This window comes from Cydia amplana, chromosome 18, assembly GCF_948474715.1.
Source record: "Cydia amplana chromosome 18, ilCydAmpl1.1, whole genome shotgun sequence".
NCBI lineage: Eukaryota > Metazoa > Arthropoda > Insecta > Lepidoptera > Tortricidae > Cydia > Cydia amplana.
Genome location: NC_086086.1, coordinates 1,619,377 through 1,632,988, shown reverse-complemented (window position 1 = coordinate 1,632,988; position 13,612 = coordinate 1,619,377). Strand labels below are relative to the sequence as shown.

General features: G+C 38.1%; 1 protein-coding gene across 1 annotated transcript; it reads left to right on the top strand.

Annotated features, from left to right (window-relative positions):
• Positions 1-366: 366 nt before the first annotated feature.
• LOC134656562 (uncharacterized) lies at positions 367-10,507 on the top strand. The gene is made up of 8 exons (XM_063512119.1): positions 367-697; positions 1,879-2,035; positions 3,526-3,571; positions 4,144-4,288; positions 5,391-5,522; positions 6,133-7,173; positions 8,144-8,279; positions 10,430-10,507. Exons 1-8 carry the CDS (start codon positions 458-460, stop codon positions 10,483-10,485), a joined length of 1,953 nt encoding a protein of 650 aa, XP_063368189.1. The 5' UTR covers positions 367-457; the 3' UTR covers positions 10,486-10,507.
• The last annotated feature ends 3,105 nt before the right edge of the window (positions 10,508-13,612 follow it).

Here is a 13,612-nt window from a genome sequence, read left to right as displayed (position 1 = left end):
GACGCCAATTATTGGGCTGTACATTCCTGGGTTGAGCAATCCCAGGTCGAGCATTATCGGTACGGGCCAATAATATGCGACCAATATTCGGCGTTCACTAAATGGATTCGTATTATTGGGTCGTGTATTATTGGGTTGAGCGTTATCAGGGTGTACAAGCTTGGTCCGTGCCAATAATATGAAGCCACTGTTTGGACAGGGCAATAATGTACAACCCAATAACTCGCGTCCAAAAAAGTGGACGCCAATTATTGGGCTGTACATTCCTGGGTTGAGCATTAACCGGACTCGGCGTCGGAGTAGCGTAGCGTGTCAAGGAAGAATATAATAAAACCGGCATTGAACTAAGAATTAAGCCAATTTTAATTAGCGAAAGAGTTTTTTTGTGAAACTATATCTTACTCTCTTGATAATCTATAAAGCTCAAGTCTGTTTACAAAGTATTAACTTGTGAAACATGAGTAGAAACAATGGTCAAAATGCGAGTACAAAATCATACACGAAAAGTGATAAAAAGATTAAAACCGAGATAAACCGGGATAGTAACACTTCAGAGGGCTCCAATTTAGATTCAGAAGATCAAGAGGTGGAAAAATTCAATTCGGGAAAGAGAAAGCACGAGGTTATTCCTCTGTTAGTATCAAATTTCCCAGAAAATTATGGTTTGGTAAAGATGACTGATTTCTTGGTGAAAAAGGTAAGTGCTATAATTCTATTACAACTACAAGTTTGGCTGTATACTGTGATACTGTATATGAGTTTTAGTTACAATCAAATCAATGTTAAAGTTCATGGAAAATAAGGGTTTACAAAAATATATACCCTAATTCGCCTTTAGCACATAACTTTAAAATATCACCTGTAGAAATTGTTTTATCAATTTGCAGGCTATTATACGTTCATCTAAAAATGTCAGAGCTATTGCTAAATGTTAACTACATTGATATTATTCACTGAAACATCTTTGGTAAAGTCAATATGGCTAAGTGTGGCTGCGTGTTAAGTGTAACTGGCCTTCATACCGGGACTTGTTTACATATTGATTAGTGTTAAGTGAGAGTTGGGCTGACAACATTACTAAAGTAGCAAGGGCCAATTGGATATGGGAGGCCCAAGACCGCATAAAATGGAAAAAGCTGGAAGAGGCCTATACCTCCAAAGAGGGTTCTGGTGAAATTTAGATTTAAGCATAGGTAAGTTACCAATGCTTTAAAATCCATGTATGAAAACCAGAAATAAAAGGCTTTTTTATTTTTTTATTTTATTTATAAGTGAGAGTTCATACATTTACCACTAAACAAAACACAAGCAATGTATCAACTCGCAATAAACACTGACCTATGTGTAAACAGGCCCAAATGTGAGGGCCAGCCATTCTTACCCCGCAGATAGAATTACCAGGGTCCAGTTGTTTCGCATAAAGTTTTAAGTCATAATGTATTGTTTGTCATATTATCATTAGTCATAAAACTGAAACCGTTAACATGTCAGGATTTTCGTTTGGTTAGGTTAGGTTAGGTTTGTTTTATGGCAATCCTGAAAGTGATGCGTTTCTGAACCAAATGAATTATGACTAACGAAAATGCGGGCAAACAATACATTATGGTTTAAAACTATTTGTGAAACAATAGAGACCCAGAATTACCATATTCACCTTACATTCTCTTCAACCAATGCATTTTGCCATGGCTCATGAGGGCCTGGGGTCCGCTTGGCAACTAATCCCAGGAATTGGCTTGGCACTATAGTTTGTACGAAAGCGACTGCCATCTGACCTTCGACCCAGAGGGTAAAATAGGCCCTTGTTGAGATTAGTCTGTGGAGGTAGTGGTATCTTCAATTATTGAGGGAGTGTATTTTTTGTAATTTCTTTAACAGTGCGGGCCATGTGAAGTCAGCTTATCTGAGAATGGGGACAAGAAGGTAGTTGAGGCGATTTTTGGAAGTGCAGCTCTTAGGGAGAAAGCTAAGAAAATTCTAGGTTCGCAGTCTATTGATAAAGTCCACATAAGGGTGGAGTCACCAATAGTACAAGGTAAACCTTAAGTTTTGATTTGCTAAATACATTAATGTTAGTTAACCCGTGGAGCGCCCTACTGCACACGTGTTATAGTAGTTATTACAGGAGTTCCATACTACTGTAATACACACACACACACACACACGTTACGCAAGCCCACACCTACTTTGTATATTTTTTTTTTTCTCTCCCTTCATTTTTCCTAAAGATGTTTATATTATTGCCACTTGTTATTGCATGTTAGCTGTATTATTGTGGACATCTGTTACTGGCTTTGTTTTCTGTTCATTGTGCTATGTATCATGTACTTTTTGTATTGCTGTTGATGCCCCAAATAAATAAAATAAAATAAATAAATAAATAATACCACACCTCGGACACTGGCGATCAAATGTATAAAACAAACGCGTTCCTAAGCACACAGCCTAAGCTCGTGTAGGTGAACGCGTACCATGCTTGTGTGTGAGATAAGACATTGTAGGGTAACTGAGGTAACCGAGAGCGGGTGGGCACTTTCAACGGGAGGCAGGGAGCGTCCATACTGCACGCTAGTACTCTTTATTATACTGTGGTAATACTGGGGTGCTCCACCGGTGAAGGTGTCTTTAGATAGGAGTAACTTCAAAATGGGGTAATTTTTAAAATAACAAATATCTACTGAACTAGAAGCATTTTCTGCTATAGCAACAGTAAGCAAGATGATAAGCGTTAGAGTCTGTGCGGAAAGAGAAGAGTCGTGGAATGTATTGGGCCCCATACATTCCATGACTCGTCTCTTCTCAGACTCTACAGTAGCGTAAGTGTTGCCAAAGTATGAAGTACTTCTGGTTTGGTTAATACTAGTGCTTTTTAGGGTTCCGTACCCAAAGGGTAAAAACGGGACCCTATTACTAAGACTCCGCTGTCCGTCCGTCCGTCTGTCTGTCACCAGGCTGTATCTCACGAACCGTGATAGCTAGACAGTTGAAATTTTCACAGATTATGTATTTCTGTTGCCGCTATACCAACAAATACTAAAAACAGAATAAAATAAAGATTTAAGTGGGGCTCCCATACAACAAACGTGATTGTTGACCGAACGTCGAGCCGAACGTTAAGCAACGTCGTGCGCGGTCAGTACTTGGATGGGTGACCGTTTTTTTGCTTGTTTTGCTCTATTTTTTGTTGATGGTGCGGAACCCTCCGTGCGCGAGTCCGACTCGCACTTGGCCGGTTTTAATATTACTCCAATGCAGCCTTACTTAAATATTTTTACTCAAACTTGCATAACTTTCTTTATTGTGTTAGCCATCTCATCTCAGATATTTTTTTTATGTTTTTACATGATATTATTTATATTGATATATCTACTAATTATTATGAAATACTTAAATATAATTTATTAATCAAAAATACATAAAATACAAAAACAAAAAGCAAGGATGATAAAATGAATACCTTAGAACCTAAAGGGACTAAAACTAAAATACCACTAAATATAATTAATAATTGTTATTTTTGTTTAGTTTATGACTCAGACTTGGAAGAAAATGAGCAACCACAAGCTAAAAGGTTAGTTTAATTTATATACCAGCTTCCAAAAAAGAAGTCAAGTATTATTTTGGATTAGGCACATTTGTCTGCTAATGACCGGCATCTGTTATTTCTAAGCATAGAGGTAATAATTCACAATATTCTTAACCGTTTGACTGCCAAAGACGTCAACTGACGCGCGCGACTACAACCCAATATCCAGTGCCGGCCCGAGCCCTTGATCAGGGTATCTAGAGCGAAATCGGGTTTTGGCGCCCTTCGTTGAAGTTTTCAAGCGTATTTTAGGCCCCCGCCACACTCGCGTCTTTTAAAACTTTTTTTCTCGTTTGCGATTTTGGCGCCCCCTTTGCCATCCGGCGCCTAGAGCGGTCGCTCCACTCGCTCTACCCTAGATCCGGGCCTGCCAATATCAACCTTCGTGCATTCCAACAAGGTCCACAATGGCGTTCAAAGTGTTAATCACTGCTTCCACAGTTTTACTTTTAATAAAATAAAATAAACTATACCTACGTTTCATTGTGAAGACTGATATTTTTATTGTAATTTTTAGTGTTAAATAAAACTAAATATAAATAAAATGTTCTTAACAGGAAAAAGGAAGCAGATGAAAAACCATGGGGTCTTGATATGGATGTGTGGAGGCCGGACCCCAAAGGCTATTATGGGGTCAGACCCCAGTACTTAGCCTCCTTGGGTATAGAGGGCTCACTTCAAAACTGGGTTTTGGTAAAAAATGTAAGTACCTTGTTAGTTCTTTTAGGGATTTTCCGCGTGTCATGATCATACATCAGGGTTTTCGGTGCGGGAATGTTTTACACTAAAAACTGTAAACACTGATACTATTTTAACATTTCTAAGCACATTTGGAGCTTACTAACTATAAAAATAGTTATTCATAGTTTGGTAATTATTTTACAAAGAACAAAGTTATAAATACACGAAATCATTCCAGCACCGAAAACCCCGATGTATGGTCATGATGTCAACAAGCGTTGTAATTTTTTTAAATATTGTATTTTTGTGGTAGTGATGTGGCCTTTCTACTAAGCATGTTAGTAGGTCTATAACATTTCTACATACATTAAGGCAGCAGAGGCAGAATAACGACACAAAAAAAAATTGTCCACACATTTCCACAATATCCTTACAAGCCGGTAAGAGTACATACTTCACTGTTTTAACTACACTCAAAGTTATTCATTATGACTTATGAGTATGACCTTTCACCACATGGAATTTGCAAGAGACAAAGATATTTTTAGGGTTCCGTAGCCAAATGGCAAAAAACGGAACCCTTATAGATTCGTCATGTCTGTCTGTCTGTCCGTCAATCCGTCCGTATGTCACAGTCACTTTTCTCCGAAACTATAAGAACTATACTGTTGAAACTTGGTAAGTAGATGTATTCTGTGAACCGCATTAAGATTTTCATACAAAAATAGAAAAAAAAACAATACATTTTTGGGGTTCCCCATACTTAGAACTGAAACTCAAAATTTTTTATTTTCATCAAACCCATACCCAGTGTGGGGTATCTATTGATAGGTCTTCAAAAATGATATTGAGGTTTCTAATATCATTTTTTTCTAAACTGAATAGTTTGCGCGAGAGACACTTCCAAAGTGGTAAAATGTGTGTCCCCCCCCCCTGTAACTTCTAAAATAAGAGAATGATAAAACTAAAAAAAATATATGATGTACATTACCATGTAAACTTCCACCGAAAATTGGTTTGAACGAGATCTAGTAAGTAGTTTTTTTTTATATGTCATAAATCGCCTAAATACGGAACCCTTCATGGGCGAGTCCGACTCGCACTTGGCCGCTTTTTTTTTTAGTTCCGGTGCTCCAAAGAGGACCTAAAGGAGGTGCTGACCCTGGCGGGTGAAGTGGTAGTGTGCGTGGTCACATTCGCTAACCCCAACTCGTACGCTCGAGTCATGTACAGGCACCCGCTCGAAGCCTTACAGGTAATTTCTTTATCCCATCAAACACATTACATGTAAAAAGATGCAAGTCTCGCAACGCAATTCTTCTACTACAAAAAAGTTTTGAGATGTAATGTGAAACCAAGTCGGTTATTTTAGTCAGTGCCATCAGGGGGTGTTCAACCCGCATCAATAAGATATCTTTAATTTTTAACGCGTAAAAAGTGTTGGCATTAACCAAGTGACCAAAGTTATTAGACCTCTGAATCGTTCGAAATTAATCATCAATCGTGATATGCACTTAGCCAGGAAAGTGCAAGGTTGTCAACTTTGAGATTTTCTGGGATGCGGCCGTGAAATGATTTGTGTTAAGTAGTTAAAGTAGTCGATTTCGAAGTTTTCAGGGGTGCTGAATTATGGCGTTATTCATAAACGGCTGCTAACTTAATCAGTTGATGATCGTCGTTTATCCTTATCTGTTATTATGCCATAGAGAGGGACAAAGGATGATCATCAGCTGATTAACTTAGCAGACGTTTATGAATTACGGCGTTAGAAAATAATATCTGCTTCCTCATGTTCATCGTCTACTACTAAAGCTTTACAGCTTTACAACATTTCAACGGTACTATTATTATATTTTTGGTTTCAGGCTGTTTCCATGTTAAATAATCAAAAATTCCATGGTGTCCCTCTAATAGTCCGAATAATAAAAACTAGTTGCACCGGCATCTTACCTAAAGGCCTCAACAGCATCGGCCCAGGCTTGGCTAAAAACGGAACACCTCTAAGAGACATCGTCAGGCATTACGAAAGATTTGTCAAAGGCCAAAACACTGAATTAAATAGCAGCTTATTCAGAACCCCAAAAGAACAATGCCTTCATGATGAAGACACTTATTCAAAGGGCGATGACGATAAGAGAAAAGCGAAAGAAGCTTTAGAAACGCTGGTTTCTTTGGTCGCTCAAGGCATGAAAGTAGACGATTTAATGACGGTACTGAAATCAATTAAAGGCAACCAAAACGTTAATTCTATAATCGAGAGTCTTAAAGAAGACAATAAACCATCCACACCCGATTCCCAAACTAGTAAAAAGGAAGATAAGACAAATTCGTCTTTAGAAAAGAAAAGGAAGAGCCAGCCCAGTCCTGTAAGCTCTAGTGGCGGTTCGAGGTCACCAAGTCCAGACGCTAAAACTACTAAAAAACCGCCAGAGAACGCTAAAAAATCCCAGCAAATTTCTACGATCACCAATCGATCTATAAATGCTGTTCGATCACCTGCACCTGTTAAACCTTGGTCGAAGCCTGCACAGCCTCCCGCCCCAGGAACCACTTCTTTCAAAGGCGGACTTAATAAGCCGGGACCTCGGGGTCCTATGTCGGGGCCGGTGCGTCCACAGGGTCCGATGTTTAATGCGGGAATGACGGGCCCTATAGGCCCCATGGCTGGTCCTATGGGTCCAATGCCAGGTCCCATGATGGGTCCAATGTCCGGTCCCATGTCCGGTCCCATGTCCGGTCCGATGTCAGGACCAATGGTAGGGCCAATAGCCGGTCCAATGTCCGGTCCGATGATAGGCCCTAATTTCTCTATGCCGGGACCTGCACAGAATTCGTTTGGACCTAATGTACCAATGGGTTCTAATGTACCATCAACAGGATCGGAAGCGAAATTGCAGTTTAGTAACGTAAGTATAAGAATACATTTTAAGAATAAGAATAAATTTTAAGTATAGACATTTACTTAGCTTCGCGTCATATGCATGAAACTGATTCAAATCCACAATAATCAAAAGTAATAAGATACTAGTAGTAATCTAAAAAAAATGTAGTTCCGATGAAAATGCATTTATGTTCTGACTGGAGCTGACCGTAGTCGGTCGGTTAAAGGCACTTTTCGATAGGAAAACAAAATCTCATTGAGTTTAGACTAGGTCAGAAAGGTCTCAAGAAATCAATCAAATGAGAGAAAGTACAAGTTTTATTTTTATATGTATATTGTATTGTTTTGTATTTTTTCTGTGCTAGCTTTCTTTTATTACATCTGAAACACTTACTGACATGACATAAATTTATCAATTTCCGCTACCTAAAGGTTGTCTGGAAGAGATCGCTTTTTAGCGATAAGATCGCGTGTTGTGTAACCTTTTCTTTTCCGTATTCTTTGTATTGTTTTCTGTAATGAGGTGTGCAATAATAGTTATTTGTACAACAAGAGATCAAAGTTTGATATTACTTCGAGTGCTTAGAATCTAATTTAGAATCTTGAGCGTAGTAAGGGACTCAAAAGCGCACGAGATGTAAATAACTTTGATCTAGTGTAGTACACAACATTTTTCACCTCAGCAGTGAGAACATATTAGAGAACCCGAAAAATGTATTCCTTCTTCATCACTTACCTCTATTCACTCATGTTTTCTTAAGATATACCAACAATTAAATTTTCACCTCAGCAGCTCGAACCCTTGGTACTTTGCTACTTAAAAACAGTGAGCAAAATCGCATTTTGCTCATTTTGTCTCACTCAGTGAGCAAAATGCGATTTTGCTCACTGTTTTTAAGTAGCAAAGTACCCTTGTTCGAGCTGCTGAGGTGAAAAGAGTATTTGTATTTGTATAAGTGTAAAAAAAAATCTCAGTATTTTTTGTTTTGCTTCAGTTGCCCCCGTCGACCACATTCGCGCTGCTAAGCGAGAAACTGTCTCAAGTTGGTCAGCTGCTGTCCATACAGTTCACGACGCCAGGCTGCGTGGTCGCCATTTTCGCTCACAGAGAGCACGCGGAGAGATGTCGACGTATCCTTTATAAAAAACCGGCCAAGTGCGAGTCGAACTCGCGCACGGAGGGTTCCGCACCATCAACAGAAAATAGAGCAAAACAAGCAAAAAACGGTCACCCATCCAAGTACTGACCCCGCCCGACGTTGCTTAACTTCGGTCAAAAATCACGTTTGTTGTATGGGAGCCCCACTTAAATCTTTATTCTGTTTTTAGTATTTGTTGTTATAGCGGCAACAGAAATACATCTGTGAAAATTTCAACTGTCTAGCTATCACGGTTCGTGAGATAAAGCCTGGTGACGGACGGACGGACGGACAGCGGAGTCTTAGTAATAGGGTCCCGTTTTTACCCTTTGGGTACGGAACCCTAAAAATATGGGGCACTATCTAAGAAAAGGAACCTTATTGTCGATGACGCTTACGCCGCACAGCGTCGCGCGGCATTGTATTTATATCGGAGCATCGTTATGCCGTAAGCGCCATCGACAATAAGGTCTCTTTTCATAGATAACGTCACATATACAGGTGAAAATGTAATCAACAGCCATATCATGCGTGGCTCCACAGACAAAACATCCTCCAGACTGAGCATAGTAGCGCTACCCCCTCTGCCACAAATATACGGTAGTTTTACTCTATTTTCGAGTCAAAGTGTCTTTGTGTGACGTCCGTGTCTCGGACGGACCAATCGATCACGGCACGGGACTCGCTCACCTCGTCCCGCGCACCCCAGTACTTTGGCAGCATCGGTTTCATGAAATAATTGCTCTAAACTCCGTCTAGAGGATTCCTAGTCTATGCGTGGCTCACTCCACAATTTCGTCGCGCCGCTACAACCACACCAATTTTGGTGTCTAGCCGTAGTAGTTAGCGCGCACCGCTCGACGGAACGGACGCTTGCTCGCGCTTGCGCCACCTAGCGGCCATATCTGTCGTAATAGACGCGTTTTGTTAGAGAGTGAACCTGCTGTGCCTAGTACGATTATTTATTCTGTGGGCATACGCATACTCTGCGCAGTGGTGTGCCTAGAGTTTTGGAGTAAGGCAAGCCGAAAGATATGTTTTCGTAATAAAATAACTGTCTAATCTTCACTCTTCGGACTCAAATACATTCTGCTACCGTATCGAGGCTAGCTAATCATAGCGCACTGAGGGCATACGGCTTACTATTACTACTGATGATGATGATGATGATGACTAGTGACTAGATAGAATTTATCCACGAAATTAATTTAACGACTTTACCTTGCCTTCGTTGAGTAATACGTGGACGCATTTCATACCGTCACAAGGAACAACTTCATCCATTGCACTAATTAGACACTTATAAACGCCACAACGAACGAACAAATCCATATTCACTAATTCAACTTTTGTTTTGACTAAATAATAATACACTTGAAGTCAACGCGCAAGAAATCGCGCTCGTGCAAACTTATGCAGCTAACTTCACACCAAAAGCCAGGCTTAAATCGCCGTACAAAAGTGCTATCTATACCAACAAATAGTTACATTCATTATATGGCGGTTTGTAGGCTAGAGCGCCTAAGAGCGGGACGAAAAAGCAAGCCCGGTTGCAAGCCGACGAGTGCGAGCAGAATAGCGAGCATAACCTGCGACTGATTTCTTTCGCGCGGAAGTGGCGCCACGGCAAAAATTTGCAACACGCGCCGCGGTCGGAGCGCTGTGGCTTGAATTTAATAATACGGGTTCTTTTGGCGCGCTGTTTTAAAATAATCTGTATTGATCTTATCACTACGTAATTTCGGTAAGGCAACTAAGGCAAGCCCGGCTTTTGGGCTTGTATGGAAGTACCGCCACTGACTCTGCGTAGTGACTTTATAGGTCATACTGAACAACTTTTACTATGGGACCAATGCTGAAAGCCGAACGAGAAAATAAAGTTGTCTGTTTCGAACCGGCTGATGTGACGCCGCTGACTTCTATGGGACAGCCGAATTTATTGACATGATATGACATGATTTAAATTTCATCAAACGTCAACCTTTGTGCGCCACGCCTATCATTGTGAACCTTGTCGCAATGCACGAAGGTTGATATTGGGCTGTAGCTGCTCGCGTCAGTTGACGTCGTTAAAGGATTAATAAGTAGACCTTAGAAAAGGATTAAATGCATATTATTAAATTCCTTAACATTTTACCACAGAGCAATTCGACCAATCGCGATTGGAAGGAAACCTGATCGACGTCAGATTCATCTAAAACTGTAAGTATGTTGTTGACGTATAGTATTCTTTATCGTCTTATAAGTCTAAATAATAATTATAGAACGCCTAGGACACTGATAATTCGCCGTACGTTTTTGGGTCAACAATAAACAACTTGAAATAGGAACGAAACCCGGTAATCGGTATTGTGTTATGGGTATTTTAGTAGTAAAGTAGGTATGTGTATCGTCGCCAAATACCTACCTAATGTAACTACTAACTATAGTACATAAAAAACATAAAAACAAATTATTTCCAAAAGAGACAGTACAGTGATAGGTGAGTAGGCACAAAACGATGTTTGCTCAGTTTAGGGATAGATCAAGTTATAAATAAGTATACCTACATTACCTACCTACAAAATAACATTTAATTCAGACTGAAAGTTCATACCACATGGTTAGTAAGTTACATTAAATCTTATAACTAGTGTTAGTACGATATAAAAACATAGACATAATCAAAACAAACACAAAAATGTGTGCGAATGTGATTGTTTCTATAAATTTATATTTATATATTTTTTTCTTTTCATTTTTATTCAGTGATAATCATAGGACAAAAGAAAATATTAAAACTATCTATATTTATATTTAAATCTGTTTAATAAGAGTGGCAGAGACAGAGATAAATTTTTATCTTGTATTTTTTCGTATACTTTCGTCTTTTAGACCGCGGGCCAGAACAGACTTGTTATAATTTTGGAAATGGTTAATATCGATGTGTTATGAACCTTCGTGGACGTCAACTGCTGCTCCGTTGGATTGAGAAACTGCAGCCACATAAACACGTAAAAATAGTCATCGCATCGGTTGGGTTTGAAATTTGAATGGCCATTATAAGCTTATTTAACTTGTGTCATTTCGTTATTATTATTATATTACACATACTAATGTGGCATAAAACTTGGAGGCTAGATTAGAAGTGCTTTACGTTCGGTAGAGCTGCGACAGTGCTGTAGGTACAGAGCTGATCTGATGATGGAGACGGAAAATGGCCATAGGAAATAGGTGATATAATACCGTTACGTCATTGAGTTTAAGTTTCGCATACGTCAGGATTTCCCCTGACATGCATGTCAGGATTTTTGGCCCTTGGGCAGGATTGCGGGGGGAAGCTTTTTTAGAAATCTCAACCACTAGAATTTAGCTAAAAGTTAGGAGTTGGGCAGCGGTAAGGGACGGTTATACTCATATACTGTAGCTACTAGCTATAGCATATGGTGGCGAGGTTAGTGGCTAGTGGCCCGAGCGACAACTGCCACCAAGATCTATTGTTAGCTTCGAAAATATTGGTTTAAAGTTTTCTTGGCAAAAACGAGTGCGTGATAAACAACTTCAAGATACGGATGAATGGGTGTATTCTTGGAAAAGTTACCACCCAGGAAAAGTCATAATTTTTAGGGTGACTTTCGGGGTTTTGTCAGGATATTGCATTTTTTTTATATGGCAACCCATATTGTAGGTAGTTATGTAAATTAATTAAAGTACAGTCGGTGATAACAACTTATACTAAGTTGATGTTATTATTAATAATAATAAAATATAAGTGCACAGTAATGTTCTGAGTCCTGTGTTATAGTTGTATCGAGGGTCTGCCTGGGTGAATCACATTTAGAAATTACGACGAATTATCAGTGTAAATGTTTTTTTATTGGGCTATTGGCAAGATTTTAACTTGATTCAGATAAAATTACAGATGTTCTTATGTAGAATTTTTGCTGCTAATTAAATACAGTATTTTTAATGATTAATTTTATTTTAATAAGTAAATTAAATTGGTTGATACCTACATAGGAGAGAATAAGTTTTATGTTGCATTAAGGTGATTAGGATATTATGGTTAAAATACTAACTAATATTTTATTATGTCTATTCTAAAATTAAGAGTTTGATGATGATGATACCTGAATGAGTAGGTACATTGAGATTTTTTAAACCTTTTAGTTTTAAGTTATACTTAACAATGTTTTAACTTTTATGGTTAACATTATTGTTTCAAGTAAATTCTAATTTCTAAATTCTAGTTCTTACCTACTTTAAAATATACTAATTTGAGTTACATTTGACTTGTAATTTAAAAAGTTAGGCAGGCACAGTTTTAAAGGCGATTTCTAAATTTTCAATAATTTTATAGCCATCTTGTAATTTTATACAGTATCTAATCTAGTAATCTATGGACCTAGTTGTAGTTAACTTAAGTTTTTTCTTATTGGAATCACATTACAATCACCATCGATTGTAACTTACCAAATAATTTTCAGATGCAGATGTTTTTGACTTTGTCAACCATGGTGGAAAGCTGAAGTTTATTATTTTGAACCTTAGAGGAATAGATATAAAGTCGAAAGTGTATTTTCTTTCTGTTATACATAGCGATACATAGGTATATAATATAATGTGTTATTCAGTGCAGTGATGTTTTTGGTATATCTGACTAACTTATAGAGATTAGAAATTAAGTACACCTACACCTACATATAGTAGGTAAAGTAGGTTTTACATACTACTACCAATATTTTTTTCCTAAGTTGGTAAATGGTTTGACTATATAATATGTATAATATACATGATATACAGATAAGATTTGCATAAATGTATTTAGTGAGTTTAGGTCGATAACTTAGTTTTGTTTTACTTAGTTTTAATTCGTGTGGAATGATGGATGCTTGAAATTAGTCTTTATTTTTGATCTAGGTAATTACTATAGGTTATGTATAATTGCATATTAATTATAAGTTGGTTGGAGCTCTTTTAAACTTCTTATATATATCCATACCTAAGTGCTTAGTGGTTAATGTGACCACGAGCCAAATATTTCTTTTTTAGTGTTTAAGGCCTTCTGACACTAGCGTTTTTGATCAGCGATTTTATATCGATTTTTTGAGTTGCGAATGCAGAAATCTCGCTGCAATTTGTTGCTCATATAAATCATGAAATAATCATCGATCAAAAATTAAGGGAAATTACTGAAATAAAGCGAATTAAAATAAATCAAAGTATGTACCTAGTTTCATTAAAAAAAACCTCAGTTACCTAATAATTAAATAATAAGATACCTACATACGTAGGTACAGTCACCTGCAGTAATATGTTACTCTTCGAAGGCCTTAAAACATGTGA

Excerpts from the sequence above, each read along its gene's own strand:
- LOC134656562 (XM_063512119.1), top strand. The coding sequence starts at position 458 with ATGAGTAGAAACAATGGTCAAAATGCGAGTACAAAATCATACACGAAA. Across the intron at positions 2,036-3,525 it reads GGAGTCACCAATAGTACAAG|TTTATGACTCAGACTTGGAA; the intron begins GTAAACCTTAAG and ends ATTTTTGTTTAG. Across the intron at positions 7,174-8,143 it reads CGAAATTGCAGTTTAGTAAC|TTGCCCCCGTCGACCACATT; the intron begins GTAAGTATAAGA and ends GTTTTGCTTCAG.